The sequence below is a fragment of the Clarias gariepinus genome, chromosome 3 (assembly GCF_024256425.1).
Source record: "Clarias gariepinus isolate MV-2021 ecotype Netherlands chromosome 3, CGAR_prim_01v2, whole genome shotgun sequence".
In the NCBI taxonomy this organism is placed as follows: Eukaryota; Metazoa; Chordata; class Actinopteri; order Siluriformes; family Clariidae; genus Clarias; species Clarias gariepinus.
The window spans coordinates 39,113,496-39,138,550 of NC_071102.1; the positions used below are offsets into that span (position 1 = coordinate 39,113,496).

The 25,055-nt window shown below is 39.1% G+C and overlaps 3 protein-coding genes across 7 annotated transcripts; 1 reads left to right on the forward strand and 2 right to left on the reverse strand.

Moving 5' to 3' along the window:
• Positions 1–805: 805 nt before the first annotated feature.
• Positions 806–4,885, reverse strand: snn (stannin). 5 transcript variants are annotated; one of them, XM_053492070.1, is made up of 3 exons: positions 4,724–4,885; positions 2,531–2,700; positions 806–1,596 (listed from the first exon to the last, which is right to left on the reverse strand). In XM_053492070.1, exon 3 carries the CDS (start codon positions 1,510–1,512, stop codon positions 1,249–1,251), a length of 264 nt encoding a protein of 87 aa, XP_053348045.1. In that variant the 5' UTR covers positions 1,513–1,596; positions 2,531–2,700; positions 4,724–4,885; the 3' UTR covers positions 806–1,248. The 5 variants fall into 5 exon arrangements, with proteins under 5 accessions (XP_053348045.1, XP_053348047.1, XP_053348046.1 ...); XM_053492072.1 differs by lacking the exon at positions 2,531–2,700 and adding an exon at positions 3,315–3,703; XM_053492071.1 differs by lacking the exons at positions 2,531–2,700; positions 4,724–4,885 and adding exons at positions 1,781–1,834; positions 1,919–2,498.
• A 1,761-nt stretch (positions 4,886–6,646) lies between these two features.
• litaf (lipopolysaccharide-induced TNF factor) lies at positions 6,647–18,756 on the forward strand. Its single transcript, XM_053492066.1, has 4 exons — positions 6,647–6,788; positions 7,007–7,232; positions 16,429–16,582; positions 16,678–18,756. Exons 2-4 carry the CDS (start codon positions 7,016–7,018, stop codon positions 16,784–16,786), a joined length of 480 nt encoding a protein of 159 aa, XP_053348041.1. The 5' UTR covers positions 6,647–6,788; positions 7,007–7,015; the 3' UTR covers positions 16,787–18,756.
• A 4-nt stretch (positions 18,757–18,760) lies between these two features.
• On the reverse strand, positions 18,761–21,213 carry rmi2 (RecQ mediated genome instability 2). The gene is made up of 2 exons (XM_053492067.1): positions 20,802–21,213; positions 18,761–18,978 (listed from the first exon to the last, which is right to left on the reverse strand). Exons 1-2 carry the CDS (start codon positions 21,100–21,102, stop codon positions 18,827–18,829), a joined length of 453 nt encoding a protein of 150 aa, XP_053348042.1. The 5' UTR covers positions 21,103–21,213; the 3' UTR covers positions 18,761–18,826.
• Between the last annotated feature and the right edge of the window lie 3,842 nt (positions 21,214–25,055).

Here is a 25,055-nt window from a genome sequence, read left to right on the forward strand (position 1 = left end):
CTCTCTTACCGAGCATATTCCCATCCAGTGTTACTCAAAAAAAAAAAAAAAGAATAAATGCAGTAGAAATCAGAGCTATGCTTAATAGTGAAAGTAAGAGCATTTTCACATGAAAACTTACAGGATTGGGGCTTCAGTTTAATAGGGAGCATAAAAATTGGATTTTAGAGCGATGGAAAAAGGTCAGGTTATGTGAAGGCCCTTCAGTGTTGTCTGATGTGGTGTACACGTTACAAAAGCAACGTCCACATATACATGCTTTTATCTTTGATCATCATCCAAACACAGTGTATCTTCTGTGTATACATCAGGATTTTATTAAACTTTCACATGAAATATGAACATTAACTAAACTCTGAAAATATATTCGCGAATCACGAACCCATGATTAAGAACAAGTCACACTTTATTCCTTTATACAAGAAAATCAGACAATTCACATTTTTTCCCACAAATTTACACTGATTATCAGCATGACAAAGTTGCAAGACCTATTTAAAAAATTTACATATCCTTTAAGTGCCCCTATGCACTGTAGTTCAATACAGAAATGTGCTCAGCCACCATAATGATCACCTCTGGGACCTTTCACACACTTTGAACCCAGTCACTGGCTTTCATCCACGATGGCTTCTTAGCAGATCTGAACGACAACAGGTGCATCTTATGCCGAATTTCATGTAGTTAAAAATTAAATACAAATGCTAAAAAAAAAAAGTAGACAGCAGAGTCAACTAGGAAAAGTTTCATCTGCACACAAAGCTTTCTGATGGCGAGGTCGAGTGTGAAATCAAAGACTCGAGAGTCACAAACGACAGATTTAATTGACATTATAAATGGATTTTTGAATCCGTACACAATCGATCAATCTTTTTCCATTAGGCATGTGCACGCATTTTCTTTCAACCAGAGCCAGCTCTGGTGAGTTCTTCTACAACAGCACAACGAAAGATATATCTGTACCCAAGGACATAATTAAGCAGATAAATAAAATGTTGGCTAGTTGTTAAAAACACAAACGTATCAGTTTCACATTATAACAGGATTCCGACGGACAACCATAAAGTGCATAAAACATTCAACCTACGGGTAAGAGGACTTTAAAAGCAGCTGGACATATACATGCGTTAGCTTTGTTTCTTCTGCATTTAACCTGAAACCATTTCTCGGTTATATGTTTGTAATATATAAAAGAAATCCGATTCCCCCATGGACCCAGAATATGTTCCATCCAAAGAGAACATTTAATTAGCTGTGGCTCTCGGTGCCAACAGGAGCGAGTTTGCTTTTAAGGTCTGCCCGAGGAACACGGGCAGAATACTGCACCAGGAGGAAAGGCTCTTTGGTTTCGCCTTCGCCAACGATGCTCTCCTCATCCTCGCACTGAGTGAACCGTTGTAGGCGCAAGTAGCACCAGCAGCCGAAGATCAGCGCTCCCAGGGCGGCGATGGCGATCAGGGTCACTATGATCGTCACGACGCCAGTGGTGGGGCTGTGGTCCATTATCGACATTTTCTGTGTACTGGATTCAAACGTTCCTGATCTTCAAGGTTCCTGGTGGAGTGCGGTTTTCCTGGTCTGCAGATCTTAAAGAATCTGGTTTTGAAAAGAGGAAAAGTAAATGACACATGGTTAGAGAGTGACGCAGATAAAGGCGTAAGATGCATAGACGTACAATAAGCATGTCAGTTTTTACATTTATATAACATTTATAAATATTTTATTCCAGGTTTTTGGCCCAGCTATAGGAAGTCAGAAATGCGTCATTTTTTACTTTGACCTGCAACGCGGTTTGTCTTGTGAGTGATGCATATTTTCCTCCTCAAACTGTAATCTGTAAAGGTATTGTTTAAGATTTACCAGGCTAATATACAGCAGAGCAAATCATACAGAATATCAGCCATAACATTAAAACCACCTAGGTTTTGGGCTCCCTTGTGGCTCTGTGGCATCCTGGCAGAATATCTGGCCGCATCCCATGTGTGCTTGACTGGACTGATACTGTAAATAGGCAGTTCACAGGCCAGATTGGCAGCCCTGGGCTGTTGGACCCAATGCGCTGCAGGCTCTGGTGCAATGGGGGTCCTGGTACCTTTTTATGGCAAGTATCCCTTTTTCAACAATTTTCCACTACTCTGTGAAATCAGACCAGATGGTTTTTGTTGGGGTAAATCATTATACAAATTAAACTGAATTAAATTATTCCCCACAGCCATGGGTGTACGAATAGTAATAGCTAGAAGGCTGGGTCAGAGCAACTCCAACACTACAGCTCTTGTGGGAGGTTCCTGGCCTGCAGTGGTCAGGACATACCAAAAGTGATCCAAGGAAGGAAAACTGGTAACAGACAGGAGCATGGGTGGCCAAGGCTCACTGATGCACATGGGGAGTAAAGGTTTGCCTGGGTGGGCTGATCCAATAGAAGCGCTAGTGTTGATTAAACTGAGCATAAGGTTAATCCTGGTTGTGAAGGAAAGGTGTTTTCGCTGATCGGTGTAGTTGGTGATCAGCGTTGTTTGCTGATATAAACCTTTAACAAGTTTTGAAGGCACTAGATTTCGGAGCTTGGCTTGTGTTCATTAAACTGTGAGAGCATTAGTGGAATTGGGTACTGATGCAGGAGATCTGGGGTGCACTTGGTGTTCATCTGGGTTGGGATGCAGGACATGCAAGTTCTTCCACTCTGACCATGCCACAAACCTACAAAGGGGCACGGAACAGGTTAGTTCCAGAGAAAAGAAACTAATCCTGCCACATTCAAAACATTGTATACACTTGTGCGATTGTCAATTTGTGAAAACAGCTTGGTGAGGAACCAGATACAAGGTGTCCACTACCTTGTGGTCATAGTGTTCTTTTGTTTGGGCGGCACAGTGGCGTAGTGGTTACATTTAGGCAGACGCTTTTATCCAAAGCGATTTACACAAGTGCTTTGTAGACTGACTTTGGATAGATCCTTACACTGGTTGCTAGGTTACTAACCAAGTACCATCTGTTGGAAAGGTTTTTTTTTAACCCAAATATCTCCTAAACAGATCAGGTCTTCAGTCATCACTAAGTGACCCAGCTGTACGGAAATTCAGTTCTAATTTCAAGACCTAGAAGCCACGATCACAGATCCTTGAGGGACTTTCTCTCTGAGAGTCAAGCAGTACTCCAGTTTCAAACAGACAGTTTCCTCCAACAACTACAAAGCCATGCAGATTTGGTTAAGTGGTAGAAAAGGAGGGGGAAAAAATGTTATCCAGTTATGAATTGCAATTCTTTGCAATTCACATAATTTGGAAACTGACTGATTATTATTATTTTTTTACCTTTATGATAGCAATGAACAAAAGGAAGTCATAGATGAAGTCAAAAATCCCGTCAGTAGAGGACCTGCATACAGTTCGTCACGGTTGAGTTTTTAGACTTTGGAGGCATCTGAGGATCGTTTCTTTATAATCCTACAGGAAACTATTAAGGCGATATGGTGGTGTTGTGGTTAGCACTGTCGATTCCCGTCTCTGTGTGCATGGAGTTTGTATGTTCTCCCCCTGCTTGGTAGGTTTCCTCCAGGTACCCCGGTTTCCTCCCACAGTCCAAAGACATGCAGATTAGGGTAAATGGCGTTCCCAAATTGCCGGTCGTGAGTGTATGTGTGTGTGCCCTCCGATGGATTGTCATCCTGTCCAGGGTGTACCCCGACTCGTGCCCGAAGTCCCTTGGGATGGAGGATACAGGATAAAGCGGTATAGAAGATGAGTGCATGAGAGACAAACTATTTACACACTTTTATCCTGTGTGGTAGAAGTGAATTGTTTGTTTAGGAATAATAATGTTAACAGAGATGTGTTAAACTCTTGAACTTGAAATTAGATTGTAGTGTTTAAATACTGCACTTGGCTATTAAGTAAAAAAAAAAAAAAATGTTATAAGGAACAGGCGACATTTAACTAATCATTAAACAATTCAAGTTTAAAACCGTAACAAAATCATGTGAAAATGAAATGTAATATTGAATGATAATATTAATAAAATCTGAATAGGACTTTTAATTGAATCGCCACAGAGGTATTGTGATGATATGACTGATGATTCCCATCCCTACTGATTGGCCTGCAGTGTGTGATGGTGTGTGTGTGTGAATGTTTACTTGACTGGTCGTAAAAATGGGAATTAATACAATACACAGTCCCTAGTTGGACTAAAGTGGCTCCTGTATCGATGGATGGATAGATAGATAGATGGAGGGAGTGTGTACTGCTAATGCTATGAGCCGCCATATTGGTTTGACGTAACAAATGAGGAAGTGAAAGCGAGCCGAACGGGGCGGGGCTTTCTAAGGGGGCGTTCTCATTTCTTTTCTTTTTTTTCCCCCTAATCAGAAGACATACGTTACATAACACTTACGACCTCTAGTCTAATGACATCGTGCATGCATCGTTATGAAAGAGTTAAAAAGCAATCCCTAATACAGAATCATCATCGGTTGTCTCTGTAGGCGTTTTGGAAGCTACGCTGTAGGGAATCAGTATGAACATATACATATACATATACATGCAGCATAGAGATAGCATAACGGTTCACACGCGAAAAAGCCATATTTTTGTGCAACAAATAAATGAATAAATAAATAAATAACATAACTCGGTTTCCCCTGCGACTGAGGCATAGACGAGCCCTTACATCGATGCATGCATCACATCACATCACATCACATCACATCACATCACACACTCACCATGTTATAATGACTCCTGAAGCAGTGAGGAGACATGATCCCATGAGCTGATACGCTATTCGCCGTGCCGTAAATCGTGTTACCGTGCAGAGAAGCGCATGGCTGAAGAACCCGACAAGAACACAAACATTTCCCCACGAAGATGAGAAGGAAGCGCGTGCGTGCGGCGTCACTTCAGAGGAAATGAGATCACAGCTGCAACTCGGCTCCACCGAGCCAATTAAATCCGAGCGTGCGCCTTTAAAGTGATCGCATGTGTGCAGTGTGTGTGTCCTGCACAATGAAACATATGTCCGTGAGAGAGGAAAGAAAGAAAGAAAGAACCTGATTGGGTGTCAAGTGTTCGCTTGTGGTTCTTATTGAGCTGGTATGAAAATTGCATGATGACACTGCACCAGAACTTCACATCTATATCTAATAGCATAACGTTCTAATAGCATACCATTCTCTACCTTCCCCACTAAGAGCTAATGAACGCATGGTGTGTCCAGATTAGAGTAAAGTAGAGTAGAGTGCCTTTATTGATGCCAAATACAATGAAATTTGTTCCATTTACAGCATTTAGCAGACACCCATATCCAGAGAGACATTTTAAAGTTTTACATTATACATCTGAGCATTTAGGGTTAAGGGCCTTGCTCAAGGGCCCAACAACGACAACTTGGTGCTCATGGGGTTTAAACCTGAGACCTTCGCAGGGATTGTAGCCCAATGCCTTAGCCACTGAGCTACCCCTGACACCCCAGCAGACATTCGACACATTCACACAATTAGAAACATCAAACACATAGCATGAAGCTGTGCACTTATGAAAGTGATCTATGAAATCAAGGAAATAAATTGAATAAATGAAGTGTGCCGACTGATTTAAAACCATTACGGCCCTGAAAAGAAGCTATTTTTCAGTCTTTTAATACCTGTAGCATCCCCCTGGGTGGAATTAATTAAAAGTGTGAATGTTCAGGTGAGAGCAGTCGGTGGAGATTTTAAGGGCTCTAGAAAGAAGCCTGGTGCTTGCAATCTCTTCCAGAGAGGGAAGAAAATAGCAGATAACTTTTTTGTGCTATTTACCACTCTGTGGTGTGCCTTTTTGTCTCACTGTGTAGTGGAGTGGTAAAATGTGGCCAGAAGCTTCTCACTCAAATCACACTTTTTCAACAGCCTAAGAAGAAGTTAGGTGTCCTGCACAAAGCCCTGACTGAACACAACCCAACTGAACATCCTTACGTGTTCATTATGGTGGATCTTTTTGGCAGGGGATATCATTACTGGGGATGGCACAGTGGCTTAGTGGTTAGCACTGTCACCTTGCACTTCCAGCGTCTGGGTTCAATTCCCACCTCAGGGTCTGTGTGCATGGAGTTTGCATGTTCTCCCCATGCTTGATGGGTTTTCTTCTGGTGCTCCAGTTTCCAAAGTCCAAAGACATGCAGATTAGGCTAATTGGCGTTACCAAATTGCCCATAGTGTGCGAAAGCTTGAGTAAATGTGGCCAGAGGTCCTACCACGGTCGTAAAAATGGGAATACAGTAAACACAAGGGACACCATTGGCCTCCACAGTCCCTAGACTACAGAGGCTCCTACAGTGGATGAATGGATGGATGAAATGAAATAACAACTTATTCCTTTTTTAAAAGTGAAGGAATTATATTTATTACATGTCATGTACAGTTGTATTTTTGCAATTTAATAATGAAAAATAATCCCCATAATTCTCAACAAAAGCTGTGAATGTATAAAAATAAAAAAAATAAAAAATTAAACTGCACATTTACAATTGTCCTCCTCCGTACAGTGTTTTATGAACATACAGTAGTTTGTGGGTTTAACAAAGCCCTGGGGTTTAGTATAATAACTGTGTTACAGTACAGACGATCAGAGGCATGGTGTGTGACTCTTAGAGGTGGGTTTGGTGGGAGGAGTTTCCGAGGGGGCTTTCCTGGAAACCACGTGACTGAACGCGGAAGTTCAGTAAACAGCAAAAGACACGGGAAATAATGCCACATTAGCCTATTGTTTTGTTCGTGCTCATCTCTAATCCGTCCTGCGAGTTCATAAACCAAAGTGAGTAGAAGGGAAATTAAGGAATGTCATCATTAGTCGTTTCTAAAATGATTATCGGTTCTGGGTTAAGTTTCGTTTTGGCTGTTCGTGTTAGTGAAAGAAACAACGGCGTGTTGTAGCGCGAAGTATAAAAACAAAATACGGGAATTATAGTTATTTCTGTCCATATTTATTACATTATTTTTGTGTGTGTGTGTGTGTGTGTGTGTGTTTGGCAGACTGCCCCGATGGCGAGTGCCCCTCCGATGGAGTTCCCCGTCCCGGTTGGTGCTGCGGCTCCACCGCCGTCTTATGATGAAGCAATGGGCGCGGGAGGCCTTTACCCACAAGGCACTGCGGCTCCTCCGATGGTCCAGAAGGCACCAGCCCCTTATCCAACACAGCCTTATGCTCAAATGTACCCGCCCCCTCAGCCTGTAGCCCCTATGGCAGGCCCACCCGTGGGTGAGGAGTCTCTCTCTCTCTCTCTCTCTCTCTCCCTCACACACACACACACACACACACTTGCTCACTACCTCATCATTCACTCACCCACTGACCTCATTCACTACCTCATTATCTTATTCTGTAATTCTTTCAATCTCATTCCCTCACATTTACCTCCTTGCTACCTCATTCTCTCACACACTCGTACACTCACCACCCCATTCCTTTAATCATTCTCTCATTCGCTTGCTCACTACCTCATTCCCATGGCCACTTACTTACTCACTCACTCGCTTACAACCTCGTTCCCTCAATCACACCCCCACTCATTACCTCATCTCCTTAGTCACTCTTCCACACGCTCACTTACTACTAATCGCTCGCTCTCACTAACTACCTCATTTTCTTAATCACTATCTTACTTACTATCTCACTTACTCCCTCATTCGTTCACTCTCTCTTACTCACTCACTCAGTCACTACCTCATTCCTTCAGTCACTCTCTCACATACACACCCACTACCTCATCCCCCTTAGCCACTCTTGAAATCGCATCATCTCAGACAACTCGCCCACCCACCCACTCGCTCACTTCCTCCTTTCCTCAGTCACTTTCTCACACTTTTGGTTCCTCTCATTCCCTAACTCACTCAATACCTCATTCCCTTAATCACTCACACTCTCACTTACTCTTTCACTCTCTACCCAATTCCCTCATTCACTCTGTCTCTCACTTACTCACGCACTACTCCGTTCTTTCAATCAGGCACTCTCTCAATCACTTCCTCATTCTTTCAGTCACTCTCTGACTCACTCTGAATCACTACCATATTCACACTCATAAATCCATTCACCTATTACCTCATTCACTCATTCATTTAATTACAACCTCTTTTACTCTCTCTCTCTCTCTCTCTCTCTCTCTCTCTCACACACACACAACAATAACCATATTAACTCATTTTCTCTCTTTTGTAAAAATAATAATACACTTTACAATGTAGATCTGGAACGTAATTTCCAATCTTAAAATGCTGATACGTTTACCCTAACACCCAGAGAGGGGTGGAAATTTTAATTGTAAGTCTGTTTGACGTTGCCTTATAAGAACTGATAAATATGGAATAATGTAACTGTGTAATTTGTTTTAGTGACACCGGCCAATTATGGCCAATCATTACAACAAAAAAGATTTTAAAATATTGTTATCGATGTAAAATATATTTGACTTAAAAGCAGGAAACCGTTTTATTAAATGATAACTGATGGCTGGAAATAAAAACTAAAGCAAGAACAAATCTACTGATATACAGCTGCTGTGCAATCAGGAAGTGGCAAAGTACCTGTGCAAGTGCTCTTTTGTGGTTTCTGGCCTACATCTCACTTCTGTATTTAACTACACTTATGTTAAAAGAAAAATCACTTTGTTGCCTCAAGCCGTTTTTTTCCCCTTTCTTTTTAATGTGTGATCGTCTATTATTGGAACTATTGATATACAAATGAGACAATTGAAAGTTGGAGTGGAGAAACTGGTTCCCATGCGTCATGGAAATGCTTTTATTTTATGTTTCTCTGATGCAAAACTCAGTGCGCACGTGTTCAGTCTTTCATTTTTACCTGAATAATGAGAACTTTTTTTAAGAAAGAAATTTACATTGAAATGAAAGTTTTTTTTTTTTTTCTCTTAAGGTTCTTTGTATTAGTATTGAATGAAACTTGTAAACCGCAGCAAGCTGACCATAATTCTCTGAACATTTCAAGAAAAAACAAAAACATATCTACGTATATCTACATCCAAAGTATGTGAGTAAGTTGTCGAACAGTGCAAACACTTGTTCTTTTAAATAAGGGATATTTAAAGGATATAAAAAAATAATTAGTTGTACATATAATTTTACTTTAATCCTACCTCATGTCCAGGTAGCCCAGTTTTACGGGGTGAAGTGTATGATTAAAAAATCCTACCTTATGTCTGGGTAGCGCAGTTTTATGGGGTAAAGTTTCCAGAACCACTCTTTTGCAATCTGAGTCCTGGAATATGGCCATGCCATCAGGAAAGAAAAACTCCATAGATGTGATAACATGGTCATTCTGAATGCTGACTCAACTGAAGCAACCCCAGATCATAACACTGTCTCCAGAGGCTTGTACACTGCATGTTGGGTGCATCGCTTCATGCGCTTCCCATTTCTTACCCTGACACCCACATCATTTTGGAATAGGCTCAATCTGGACTCATCAGGTCTCATTACCTTTTTCCTTTGCTCCAAAGTCCAGCCTTTATGCCCTTTGGCAAACTGAAGCCATTTTTTTCTGATGAGCCTCACTAACAAGTGGTTTTCCTATGACCACACAGCTGTTTAGTCCCAGTCATGTGAGCTCTCCTCACATTGTGTGTATGGAAATGATCTTACTTTCAGTATTACGCAGCTCTGGTTTCCACCCATGCAACTTCACTGATCGTTTAAGTGATTCCCATTCATGAAGTTTAGCACTATCCCTTCAGGTTTTGATAAGGTGTTGAAGGGTTCTGAACCCAAGTCCACTAATTTCAAATATCCTTAGTCGTTTTCTTTGCTTGATGCAGCCCAATAATTTGACCCTTTTGAACTGGGATTTTTTTTTTTTTTTTAAACGTGGCACTTACCTGAACCTCCTTTACTATACGCTACAAATATGAATGTCTCTCTGATCTTCAGATAGGATGCAGTGATTTTTACAGTGTTTGTAAAACTGTAACAAAAAGTGCTGGTGTGCCTCGTGGCATGGATGCATTGTCACTCATCCATGTTTGCTGTGAGCTTCCTGTTACACAGAATGTGATTTGAAAACCCTTCTGAAACATACCCAGGCCTGCTATCCACTTCCACTAATGACACGATAATAAGCCTTATTCCTTGAGATGTTCATGAGTAAGCGCTCGCGTGCCTAAGGCCCTGCGGTCATGGACAAGCTCCAAAGTATTTTAAGGCTTTCTAATAATATAAAGAGGTGTCTCTTTTTTTTTTTTTTTTCTTTTTTTTTTTACAGGAAATCCTTCCAATTTCTTTGTATCTGTGTCAGGAAGTGATAACAGCCCTGCGTACATTTTTGTACATCTTGTGTCCAGATATCTGGCTGTGTACCCTGAATGTAGAAACAACTACACACACTATACTTACAGTAGACTGTATTATAGAAATACAGTCTAAACTTGTATTACGCCCTGTTTGGATTGGATTAGCTCATCAGAAGGACGTCTCAATGATAGAACCCTCACCCAGACGCCAATTACATATCCGCAATATATCATATAATTTTTTTTTTTAAAAACAGAACCCAGATGTTTGCATCACATGATTGCTCATGTGATAAAAGACACAACTTTAATTTCAGTTCAGTTTACAATTTTTTCTTTTTTTCTGTGATTCTGGAAGAGTTTAATATTCTGGTAAAAGGTCTAAAATTAATGTCACGAAAAAAAGAATCAGACCAGCGCAAAGTGGCAACAAAACAGTCAGTGATTCAGCCATTAATTTTCTTAAAGAAGGACTAATTTGGTTAAAAAATAAACCATAGAGGAGTTCCTATGCAATAGGAAAGTACCACATAACACTCCGTTAACTTCTGAATCTGAATAGGGCTTTCTTTCAGTTCCTGAATCCTTACAAATCCTTTCAGAGCATCTATCCTTGTCATCGTTTGTAAGTCAGATTATACAGACTTACACAGACCATAACGATAAAATCACTTGCTTAATATTACGTATGTCGCTTTTGTGTCACCAAAACAACCAGGCACGGACTTCACAAGACCTCCCGAGGTGTGGTGTGGTACCTGACACCAAGATGTTAGCAGCAGATCCTTTCATTTCTGTAAGGTGTGAGGTGGGGCCTCCATGGATCTGACATGGTTGTCCAGCATATCAACCAGATTAAGATCTGATGAGTTTGAAGTTACCACCTTGAACTTTTCCAGACTCAAACTATTTCTGAACAATTTTGCATTGTGGCAAGGGAGCATTATCCTGCTGAAGGGGGTCACTGGTATTAGGGTATACTTGGTCTCCAACAATTTTTGGTTGGTGTTACGTTTGGTAACAAAGTAACATCAATATAAATGCCAGGACCTGGCATCCTGGTGCCATTCTGGTGCTTCTTGGCCTGATGTTCATGTGTCGATTGTAGGAGCTTTGAGCAGTGGACAGGGGTCAGCATGAGCGCTCTGACAGGTCTGTGGTTACACAGCACCATACACAGCCAGCTATGCCACACTATGGGTTTTGTCACCCTCCCCTCATAGCCAGAAATAACTATTTTCAGTAAACATCGTAGCTTTTCTGTCCCACACAGATTATTGAACCTTGTACACCCATGACTATTTGTTTAGTACTACCCACTGCATGTTAGGAAAACCTCTAGAAGACCTGCGGTGGTGTAGATGCGCTGAGCCAGCTTTAAACAAGGAGCAACCTTGTTAAAGTCCTTATGGGTGTTCATAAACTCGGGGAACTGCCTGTTCACTTTCTGTCAGTGTTATTCTCTTCTCTCAGTGCTTTTAATGTCATGACTGATCCGTTGTATAGGAGTGAATTTAAAACAAATCAGACTAAAGACTAATTTACACACAAAGCATTGTACGTATATATTATCTGTTCGGAAATAATCATCCGTGACTGTGATTTTTAGTAAAAGCGCAAAGTATGAAAGTGTTGTGTGTAAGAAAGAAGCAGAGCATATAGTTAGCAAGTTCTTTTCTTTCTTTTTTTTTTTTTTCCCTGACATGAAGAGTCGTGTTGTGGTTTGGCTCACGGCAGGACAGAAAACCAGACCAGATGCCACAGTTTGTGTGACTGTCTCACTGCGTACTCTCAGGTCTAGAGCTTCCTGTGTTAAAGAGTTACGATTATGGTTGAGATAAAGTTGTGTATTGTGATTCCTTTATGTGGCAATACATAATATTCCAAAATCTATTTCTTAAAATTATTTTTTAATTAATACGTTTGCATTTGATTAGATTTAGACTAGATTTAACTTTTATGTCATTGTGCAGAGTACATATACAGAGCCAATGAAATGCAGTTAGCATCTAACCAGAAGTGCACAAGTGGCCTATTTACAATAAATAAATAACAATGTGTTATACATACAGAAGATGCGTTTGGTAATAGAGTTATGGTGGAGTGATAGGGATGTAACGGTATCAAAACTTTACGGTACGGTAATACCTCGGTATAAATGGCACGGTACGGTATTTATTGAATCATTTACAGGAAAAACAAAACCAATGCAGAGACTCGAAAAAAGTGCCAGAAGTGTTTATTAAACAGTATACATAAACACTGAACATATCAATGGCGTACAAATTAGCCATCTATCTGTAAACTTTGAAACAGAAACTTCAATTTTTCAATTTTATTAAGCAAAAATTTTTTAAACCATGTAAAAAAAAAATTAAGTTTCATATTAGTATTCTTGAAAACTCAGAAAAAATTAAAATAGTAGCCTACTTATTGCAGCTGGTCCATGTGCTGAATGAGTATTTTTTTTCCTTTCTCATTGCTTCCCATCAGCCCAGGCGTCTGTTGCCGCTACAGATCCAGTAATGCGGGAATAGCAGGTGCTGCTATTAGGGCTGTGTATTGGCAAGGGCCTCACGATACGATACGTATCACGATACATGGGTCACGATACGATAAATCACGATATATTGCGATACAATACATATTGTGATATATTGCAATAGTTTGTATTAGTATGTGTGTCACATTATATTGACAACTTGATAAAGTAGGCAGACGAATTAAAATTCCAACTCCAATTTATTTTCCATCCATTCCAATTCATTAGAACGGCACAGTGTGATTGAAGTCCATATTGTTATAAAACACTTAACACTTAAACATTCAACTAAAATGTATATGCCACTAAAGTTACATATAAATTAAATAAACAATTTATAAAACTAAAATAAATTTAAGCAAAAAAATTTAAGTTCATCAAGTAAACATAAAACTGGAACATAATGCTCTAATATGAGATATTCATTGTCACCAAACTGTTAGACCAAAAACTCTCTTGCCTCCAAACTATTAGAAACTTAAGTGTCTAAAATATTTTGATAACTAATAAATGATTGCATATTAACAGTGTTTTGACATGTAGCTTTACCTCTTCGTAAATTGTGGGCACTGCTACGTCTGTTATGTGTCTGCGAGTGGGGATCACGTAGCGCGGCTCCATAGTATTCACCATATGCCTGAAGCCGGCATTTTCAACCGCACTATACGGCCGCAAATCCTTACAAATGAAATGCACAACTGATTCCGTTATCTTCTTTGCGCGAGTTGAGGTAAAAGGAAGCTTGTTAGTGTAGTTTGCCTTAAATCAAGAGGTTTCGGCTGAGGTCGCAGTGCCGCTAATTCATCTGCGTGGTGTCTTGTTAAGTGATAACGCAAGTTCGTAGTGTTTCCTGAATATTTTAAGATAGATTTGCAAAGCTTACAAATGATATTTGTTTTGTCTAATTCGGTACTCCCTGGTATCGTATTGAAACCGAAGTGCAGCCACACGTCAGCCCTAAAAGCTGGAGGCGTTTTTATATTTTCCGCCATGCTCAATCATGTCTTGCTTACTTACTTGTTCTGATACCGTACTGCTTAGTGTTTTGTTGATAGCGAGTTAGCGACATCTATTGGAGGAGTTTTTTTTGGCACAACTTGGATCGATACTTGAGGTTTGACTATCGATACACTATCGCAAAAGAAATTATCGCGATAGTTAGATGTATCGATATTTTTGCACAGCCCTAGCTGCTATTAGCGGCAAAGGAAAAGAGATGGAAAGAGTAATTAATCATTCCGGAGTACGCGAGTTTTAAATCGGATGTGCGCATTACTTTATCTGTAGCGACAACGTATATTGCGGTACGACGGTATTTACAATACCGTTACATCCCTATGGAGTGATATAGTAAAAAGAAGGTGCATTAGGTAATGTGGAATATATATAGTATGTCTGTTTATAAATGGTGTACAGTATAATACAGTGTAACTGTGCAAACATTGTGCAGTAGATTAGCCTGTTTGAAAGATTACATGCCTAAAAATAACAGGATAAATACGAGTGGAATATACAATAGTGCACTGATGAGCATAATTATTGATGGTGCAAAGATGCATAGTGGTATAAAATGAAGCAGTGCAATATAAACAGAAAGTGACAGTGCAGTGATGTGTTAGCTAACAGCCTATTATCAGCTGTTTATCGCAGTAACAGCCACAGAAAGAAAAAAAAGCTGTTTTTCCGTCTGCTGGTACGTGCTCTGATACATCTGTAGCATCTGTCTTATGGTAGCAGAATGAACAGTCCATGATGTGGGTGAGAGGATTATCTTACATAATGCCTCTAGCCCTCTGCAGAAAGCAGCGTTTCTTGTAAATGTCTTCCAGGATGATTAGCTGGGTGCCAATGATTTGTTATGCAGTTTTCACCACCATCTGAAGAGCTTTAAGGTCCTGAGCAGTGCAGCTGCTGTACCACACTGAGATGCAGTTTGTAAGGAACCTCTTAATAACACATCGGTAAAAGTTCCCCAGTATCCTGGCACACAGTTGGGACTTTTTTTAAGTACAGATGCTCCTGTGCCTTCCTGATAAGGAAAGAAGAGTTCAGAGACAAGGTGAGGTCCTCGAAGATATGGATTCCAAGGGACTTAAAGCTGGTTACAGGTCTTTTTGATGTTTAGTTCCAGATTGCTGCTTGATCTCCTCCCTATAAGCCGTCTCGTTGTTACTTCTGGTCAGGCTCACCGTCGTGGTGTTATCTGCAAACTTAATAATACTGTTAGAGGCAAAGGCAGGATGCAGTCATAGGTGAAAAGAGATTATAGGAGAGGGGCCAATACTCATCCCTGAGGAACTCAACAGTGCTGAGGGTGAGACTGGAGGAGGTGAGGTTATTCAGACGAACAGACTATGGTCTGTTGCTAAGGAAGTGTAGCTTCAGGGCTAGCTTGGAAGAGCTAACTGTGATAAAAGCTGAACTTAAATCTAGAAACAACATCCTGACATAGGTGTCGGCATTGTCCAGATGAGTCAGGCCAGAATGGAGCGAAAGGAAATGTTGTCCTCAGTTGACCTATTAGGGTGGTATTTGAGGTGGTAACGTTTAAACTATGGTGGGTAGAAAGTGTTTGTAATAATACAATATTACATTAAAACATTATTTGTTCTCCTGGTCGTTTACCACTCTTCAAGTGCAGTAATGTTAACTGTATTATTTGTGCAATGCTCTTTCCTTTCCCTCTTTTCACTTCTAGGTGCAATTCAGTCATGACTCGCATTTTGTGACTTCCTGTTGGTGCAATACGGAATTTACTGTTTCCTTTTTTTTTTACCCTCCCTCTTTCTTAAGTTATTCTAATTATACTTGTTTAATTCATTACTCTTTTGAAACAACTGAAAGCAGCTGTAACTAAGATGAAGCAATTTCCTAAATAAGAATCTTAAAATTGTCGCAGTTCCATTATAATCCTACAGATGGTGCACTGTTAACTATACACACAGCACGGAGTCCTAAGGAAATTATTAGTTTAGAATTGTAACAAAAATTTCGGAAGCAGGATATTTATTTTAAAAAAAAATTATACTTACGAAATCGCAATACAAATCAAATCAATGCTTAAGTATCATGATAATATTGTATCGGCAGGTCCCTGGTGAGTCCTCTCCCCGAAAATTTTATTTAATATGTAATTATAAACAAAATTAGTATAAAAAAAGAAAATTTTTATTTTTTTTTTTTAGATGAAGTTGTTTCGAAAAAGACGTACTTAGTCACATGACCATGGTTCTTTATGATATTTGAGTTAGAAACACCGCTGTGACCGTTCTGAAAAGAAAGAGCAAAGCAGACAGGAACAGATTTTTGAAAGAAAAGATTTAAAGTGAGCAGTTTGTAAGATGGCGATCCTTTGCATAAATAAATTTAATAAACTTCCGTTTTTGTTTGTTTTTTTGCATAGTCAAGTACAGTTTGATTTTTTTTTTTTTTTTTTTACCTTTATGGCCCAAAAAAAGCATTTGGTGTGTCTTATTTCATGTATACACAAAAACATTACAAGTGCCTTTTGTAAACTGGTATATATGCAACACCACAATGTAGAAAAATTTTTTTTATTGATGATTATGTTTATGAAATCTTTTCCCGGTTCTGACCCTGGTTTTGTTGATTAGTTTCAGTGCAAACAGTGTACGTGCAGCCGACCTCGTTTGGAGACGTCCCAGCACAGACATGTTGTCCTGTGTGTTCTCAGACTGTGGTAACCCGAATGGAGCACAGTTCAGGCACCATGGCCTGGCTGGTCTGTGCAGGCCTGTGCATTATTGGGTACGAAATATCTCTAATTAAACAAGTGCTTTCAGCCATGTGCTTTGCTCAGTATGTTGGATTTTTTTACATTCCTGTGCTCTTTGTCTTCACAGCTGTATGTACGGGTGTTGCTTGATCCCCTTCTGTGTGGACGGCCTGAAGGATGTGACGCACTTTTGCCCCAACTGCAACCATGCTATTGGTTCTTTCAAACGGCTCTGATGCCCCTGATGATGTAACAGAAACTGAGCACACGTCTTTGAGTGCTTGTTCTACTTTTTTGTACTTTTCACCATTCCTTATTGTACTTGTTACTTAAAATAACATATAATTTACTGATATTGTTTTACTTCATTTTGTTAGAAGGTGACCTCTATGTAACGTCTTTTAAAATGTCCACTTTTATAGTAATGCAAAATGTTACACTACAGGGTGTCCCAAGTCTTTATACACGCAGGAGTTTATTATGATAGAGTTATAGGGCAAAAGTCTAGAAAAATGTATTCAAAACTATTAATTAGAGAAAATGCTCACATCAACAGCCTTTGAATATAACTTGGACCAAACTTATTTCGTTCCATGCAGAGATTGTTTTGGGCCGAATCTGATAGGTTACTGACCTTAGATCTGAAGTAAAAAAAAAAAAGTCTAGAGCTGTTATGTCTGGGTCTAATAACAATCATGGGTCTAAAATATCTAAAAGATCTCAATCCTGTGGATTTACACTTTCAGATTGTGAGGGTAAAATTTCAATATTTGCATTGAAGTACAATGAACCAGTTTTCAGATGAAATCTAAACAACTACATATAATAATAATAATAATATGATGTTATTAATATGATAAATGAAATTTTCAGTGTCTCGCATGAAAATGTAAAAAAGTGTTAAGAAGGTACCAAAAGAACTCTGGCATGTTTTCCAGGATGCTCAGGGAAACCTCAGTAAAGCTCATTTATTTTGTCTAAGTGAAGGTTTATCAAACCAAATACCTCTGCATATTGCGAAAAGCATTTTCCCTTAAGAAATAATGTAAATAGAGATAATCCATTCCAGGCACCCAAAAATATCACCAATATTATCAATTTCCAACACTATAATCATATTTTTGCATGTAAAAACAATCAAAACATTTCAAAAAGACATGTAAATGAAGTAAATAAATAGACATTAAACCTCATTTAATTTGATGATTCCTCTTGGCATATGGAAACAGTACCCTTACCAATTTGACAAGTTCCAGATAGTCATTATCGGTATTTTTGCATATAAAAACAAACCAATTAAAACTTTTACAAGCCAGTTAAATGAATAAAATATGAAATAAACAGCCATTAAAATCACATAGATAATCTTTTGAACTCTACCAAAGGCAAGCTTCCTATCGTGGGTTAACTCTTACAAAACAGCTTTCGTTGACTGAAAAAAAAAAATTAGTTTGGTTTTCTGCTGACGCAAACGAATTTTGAACGGCTCCTGGAGGTACGCACATCTTAGCCAGCATTCAGTTGGTTTTCTGGAAATGCTTCATATGGTGATTAAAATTTCTTGCAAAATTTAAGGCGAAAACGTGTAAGAGAGGGCATTCATATGCAGAGGTTCTGCTGTACTGATTACGGTAATTGTTTTACAGTTAACTGCTCTTTATAGAAGTTTGTTTTATTGAGAAGTGTTTAAATTTGAATAAAGGTTTCTATTTCATCACTATTTTTTAAGGCATTTTTTTTTTTACTGTATAGATATGTATACACACGTACACATTCCAAGTATGAACTTCTCCATGTCGGAGGACTTTTGGGACACCCTTTATTGGAAATATAGTTTATGCAAAAATACTTATAGCTATTATATGTTTAACCAAATGACAATAATATTTAACACACCTGAGGTATAGTATGTATATTTCATTTTAATTTACTTTAATATTCTCCTGTTACCTGTGATTTACTATACACTCCTAGACTGTTGACCCTGGAAAAAACATGAAAAAGCTTTAGCGGTGCCTTAACAACTTTCCATTAATTGTAAAATTAATGATGAATCTGCCTCGCAAATCTTTCTTCTCTCATTCACTCCCATGTTTTGGTATGTTGTTACACACAATGTTTACTCAAAATTTTATATATGTACTTTTATCAATATCTAATATAAATGCCACACAACATTAATAAAGTATTATACAGTAAAAAACTTTTTTCAAAAGTATATGTACAGAAATGCATTGTTGCATAGTGTTTTATGTTCTCGAAATCATTACAGTTCATTATGGCAAAGTTTGCTGCAGATCTTCAACTTCATATTTCCACATTTTTCTGTGAATGGCTGCGTTATCTGAAAGATCCGCCACCTTCACCGCACGAAGCACAGGCTCTGGACTATGTGACTGGATGATGCCCATGACCATCACGTATTTCCCTGTGGGCAAAAAAATATAGAATATAATGAGTTTATGATTACGCTGTGTTCTGGTACTACACTGATGTGGCTTTTTATTTCAAAACTGTAGTACAAAGCATGGGAATTTAGAAACTGGAAAAACACCGATATACAATCTTTATAATACTGCTATATTCTTTCGTAATATGAAATGTGATAAGAACTTATGATTCCCAGTGGTCTTAAAAAAGGTTTCTGTTTTGTTTCACATCTGGTTTAGTCATTCCTGATCTGCTCAGAAAGATCAGAATTGGAAACTCAATTATATATACTTTAATCAAATGCATTGATTTACATAATGTAGCTGTTTCTTATATATACTTCCAGGGGTAAAAAGGCACACACACAGATTTAATTGACCACCTTTAGCTTTGGTTACGTGCACTGTGTGGTGGCGTGTTCAGGGTGACATTAATTTATGTGTGAAAATAATTCCTCATGGCCTCCAGAACACTCACAATCTGAGTCCTGAAATACGGCTGTGCTTTCAGGAATGAAAGACTCTATAGAAGTGATAACCTAGTGATTCAGTACATTCAGGTCATCAGCTGACTTCATTTTATTTCCACATAACGTTGCTGCGTCTAGACCTGAGCAACTGAAGCAACTCCAGACCATAACACTGTCTCCAGAGGCTTGTACAGTGGACACTATGCATGATGGGTGCATCGCTTCATACTCTTCCCTTCTTAACCTGAAACGCCCATCACTCTTGAAAAGGCTCAATCTGGACTCATCAGACCACATGACCTTTTTCCATTGCTCCAAAGTCCAATCTTTATGCTCGATATCAAATGTAAGTGTTTTTCTCCTTATGAGTCTTACTAACAAGTGGTTTTCCTATGGACACACAGATCTTTAGTCCAAATCCTGTGACTTCCCGTCACACTATGCAAGTGGAAATATTCTCTTTTTTTTCCACTTTTAAACTAAGCTCTAATTACTACTGTACAGTACTGTTTCATTACAGTCCTTACAGATTATAATAAAGTGTTGGACAGCTCCTAACCCAAATCCATTTATTTCAAAACTCAGTCATTCTCTATACCACTTTATCCTGTTTACAGGGGGTCTAGAGCCTGTCCCAGGAGAGACATTATGGGTCACTGAAAATGTACCTAAAAACTGGCTGCCAACCGCTAAAAAATAATGCAAATTAGCATGAGACTAATGGGATCATGCATACATGTGCATTGTTAAACAGGCATGTAGAGAATTACTGAGGTTTGCTTTAAGCTTGGCCTAAAATAAAGAAGTTAATCAGATCTTGCCCTTTCTATATTTTAGCGCTGGAAAATTGACCCGGAAGTTTGAGTCATGTGGCCGACTCGTGATCTCTTAAAAAAATGTTGACGAGATCTCAAACAAAAAGGCCAATTCCCCCCCTCCCTTTTTCTTCAATGTTTTTGTCCCACATTTGGGCATTTGGCAGATGCTATTATCCACACCAACAATGCTTTCCGTTTGTGGATGGATCCTACACATCAGTCACACACTGTTGGGATATTTTTATGATTATTTTTATTTCGTTTTTGTCCCTTTAGGTGTTTCATATAAAATTGTAATACAATCTTTAAAAAATATTAAATTGTAATGGATGTAGAATCGCAATATTAATGGAATCGGCACCGAGGTATCGCGATAATATCGTATCGAGACATGACTGGTCTTTACTCATCATGCTTTTGGCAGCCATGTTGGTTTGACGTCACTCGCGAGTTCCCGAGAAGGAATTCCGAGATTTCCGCGTGTTTAATGCAGGAAATTACGAGTTCCGACTGAACGCAGCGTGTCTCACTAACCAGGGCTGAGGCAGGGTTTCCCTCTCGGGATGTTATTAACTCCGGTGATGTGAAAGTTTCCGGTCTCGTCCAGAAGCAGGACAGAGTTCTGCTCAGTGTGTGCTTCCAGCACGGTGCCCTGCATCCACACCACCGACACCGGCAGAGCCCCGCCTCCTCCGCCCAGTCTCCGGATACTCAGCTCGGGCTTCCCGCTCCCCGCACTGCTCGCGCTCGCCTCTCTCAGCTGGCTGGAGAGAACCTTAACCGGAGGCCTTTTCGGCTTTTCTCCAGAAGCGCACGATAGGCTCTCAGACATCATCTTACCGCCGGAGCTCTTATTACTACAACCGGAGGAAAAAGCTTAATAAATCCAAATCAAAACGCGGGAGTTCATTTATTTGCGAAAATGAATGTTTATCAAACCAGCGTGCAAAAACAAAACGACCAGCCAATCACAGCGCGCTTCCTGTTACTAACTTCACTTTTCACTTCAAAATAAAAGTTTAGAGTAGAAACAAATATATGTTCCAGGAGGACTAAACATGACATAATTATAAATAAATAAATGTGTGAATAAATAAGTAAATATAGAAATAAATAAATACATAAATAAATAAATGTGTGAATAAATAAGTAAATATAGAAATAAATAAATAAATAAATGTGTGAATAAATAAGTAAATATAGAAATAAATAAATAAATAAATAAATAAATGTGTGAATAAATAAGTAAATATAGAAATAAATAAATAAATAAATGTGTGAATAAATAAGTAAATATAGAAAGAAATAAATAAATGTGTGAATAAATAAGTAAATATAGAAATAAATAAATACATAAATAAATGTGTGAATAAATAAGTAAATATAGAAATTAATAAAATACAATAAAATTGCTAAATATATTCCTACTTTTGTTTATTAACATTTCAAGATTTATTTATTTCAGAATTTCCGCATTTCTTCATTTATTTATTTTTGTGTCACATTTATTTATTTATTTATTTTTGTGTCACATTTATTTATTTATCTATTTTAGATTTTCCACATTTTTACATTTATTTCTGCATTTTCACCTTTATTTCTTTGTCGCTGTATGCTGATGAGGTAGGCGGTCCCAGCCTTAGTCGAAACCGTGATTGGTTAAATGAACTCAGATTGTTTCGACTCAACTAGTAATGTCTTGGCTTGTAATGACTGCTGTCTGGCAACTATGGCGTATTTATTTTTTTGTTTTTTTACAAGCTGCCACTAATGAGTTAAGATCATTAGTCGGAGAAATTGAGAACCTCGCAGCAAATGACTACGTTTTATATCGAGACGAAAGATTAATGGATGATTTAGTTCAGCTTGATGCTGAGATGGATCTTGATCTTAACCAAACTGTGTTTGACGGTCTTCAAGAACTTAATATAACCTCCGAATATAATTAAGGCTCATCTACTTCTGGGTAAAACGCACCGTGGACGGCCAACGTTCCCTTCCTCTTTCTGCGTGAGGATATGAACTTCTTGAAGACCGTCAAACACAGTTTGGTTAAGGATCCCGCAGAACGTGGGCTAACGGTCTCTCGCTGGCAGCCATTTGCATAATTAGTTTCAGATAACTAAAAAGCATCACACTGATTAGATCGGTTGCTTCTGTCTGAGGTGCCCTGAGGCCCAATCACGGTTTCGACTAAGGCTGGGACCGCCTACCTTATCAGCATACAGCGACAAAGAAAGAAATGTTGAAATGCAGAAATAAATATATGTAAAAATGTGGAAAATCTCAAATAGATAAATAAAAAAAATGTGACACAAAAATAAATAAATGAAGAAATGTGGAAATTCAGAAATAAATAAATCTTGAAATATGTTAATAAACAAAAGTAGGAATATATTTAGCAACTTTCCAGGGCTTATTATATTAATGTTTTTATTTATTTCTATATTCACTTATTTATTCACACATTTATTTATTTATAATTATGTTATGTTTGGTCCTCCATACCAGGGCGCCATCTTGTGAGTCATGGAAGTCAATGCACGATCCATACAGATCTTACCCTTGCCTTTCAGTAGGGTGGAAGAAATTTACAGGGGAAAAAAACACGATACATAATTACAATCCAACTGCAGGTTTATACATTTAATAATTTTTTATACACTATATGGACAAAAGTATTTGGCAACAGGTTTGTTAATGATTGAATTCAGGTGTTTCAATCAGGCCCCTTATCCCAGTGAAGTGCAATCTTAATGCTTCAGCATACCAAGACATCTCGGACAAGGCTACGCTTATTCCAACATGACTGTATCCCAGTGCACAAAGCAAAGATTATAAAGACATGATTTGATATGTGATATCCCATCGAGCACCTTTGGTCAGTGCCTGACCTCATAAATGCTAAATTCCCCAAATCTTGTGGACAGCAAGCCAAATACATTTGTCCAAATAGGGTATGTCACATATCCTCTGTAGGGATGTGTGGGGCCCAGCGCCAGTAAACTCCAGGAACAAGACAGGTAGGGGACACCCAAGATGGGGTGTCGCCCTTGTATAGGATACAGGGACATGCATACACACACACACAAACACACACAGGCACATACACAAAATATGGGCAGTTTGGAAAACACCAATCAACCCACAAACTAGCTTACCACGAAGTATAGGGAGAAGAAATGCAAAGACACACAGGCTAGGGGCAAGATTTGAACCCCAAACCCTGAGGTAGGCAACAGTACTTAATGTGGGCCACTGAGCCCCCCTACAGGTTCATAAGCAGCTAATTTGAAAAAAATAATGAATAATCTGTATTGCCTGCCCTGGTGGCTTACTGGTTAGCACTGCCACTTTGCATCTCTATGGTCAGGGTTTGATGTCTGCCCTGGGTCTGTGTGCATAGAGTTTGCATGTTCTTCCCATGCACGATGGGTTTCCTAAGGTTTTCACCCATAGTCCAAGATCATAGTCTTACCAAGAGCAATCCAAAGTTCTAACCACTTATTTTTGCTGTACAGACCATTCAAATATGGGCATGGTTTTATTTTTGTATGCCACATTGGCCGCTAAAGCAAAATGGCGCCTAAGCGAGTGTGGTGTACAGTTGTTGGGTGTAATAGCGAACACAGCAGTCATCATTCACTACTGACATCTGAGCCGCTGAGGACGCAGTGGCTAAATTTTGTTTTTAAAGCTAACGTCACTGCCGATCTACCTAAATGCGTCATGTTTGTGCTAATCATTTTTCACCAGACTGCTTTATAAACGAGGGTCAATATAAAGCAGGTTTTGCTACGAAGCTGCTCCTAAAAAATGGATCTGTACTAACGCTTCATGTTCCTGCTTCATCTTCACGAGGCTTGGTGAATGGAATTTATTTTTCTATGAATCTTTGCAGATCGACTTTTCTAATAATCACGATGAATGCGAAGTGTAAGTTAACTTATACTGTGAATCCCAGCATGCCGTCTGGCTCTGCCATGAAGAACAAAGAGTGATGTGTTGATTTGGCCCCGGTAAAGAGGTCCACCTGTATCCTTTTACACCTTTTTAAAATAAGAATTACCAACCAATTGTGCAGCATTGACAGTGGGACCGGTCAAGGCTGAGCCCCCCTTAAGATATTCCGTAAAAAAAGTGAAAGGCAAAGGAAGCCGCTTGATCTCATGCCCCCTGATGGTTGATGAAGTACCATAACAACTGTTCCATGTCTGAGAATTTCAAAGACTGAAGGGACTGCCATCATTTATATGTTCTTGCCTTACAGTGTGTACCACACACCACCAGTACCCATGTGACACCCCAACATCCCCCAACCTGTCTGTGCTGATTATTCTGTTTTTGATAGGACACCGCTTCCTGTTGGACTCTGCTATGGACATGTTTTCATTTGTCACTTTTAAACTCCAGGTTGATAAGCAAATTCTGCTGGATAAATTCTGATACTCACCAGCCAGCTTAAACCTCAGATCTGGACTGGATGAAAAACATACATGTGACCTTAAGCCTGGAAGAGTCTAGAATCAAACAACAGGGCTGGAGCTTGCATATCTGCAATGTTCTCACCAGGGCTCACTAATCTGATGAAGCATGCAAGCTTGTTACCGACAAACCCGGCCCCTCCCAGCGCTGCTGACTATGCATGCCATGTTGAAGGCCAGGGTCTCGAAGATATTTACAATGGGTTCATTTAAGAATTCATGTAGTGCCATGGTGTTTTCTTTGAAAAACAAAAATATGGGTTTGGCCTGAATATCTGCATCCAGACGGCAGCTACTGACTAGC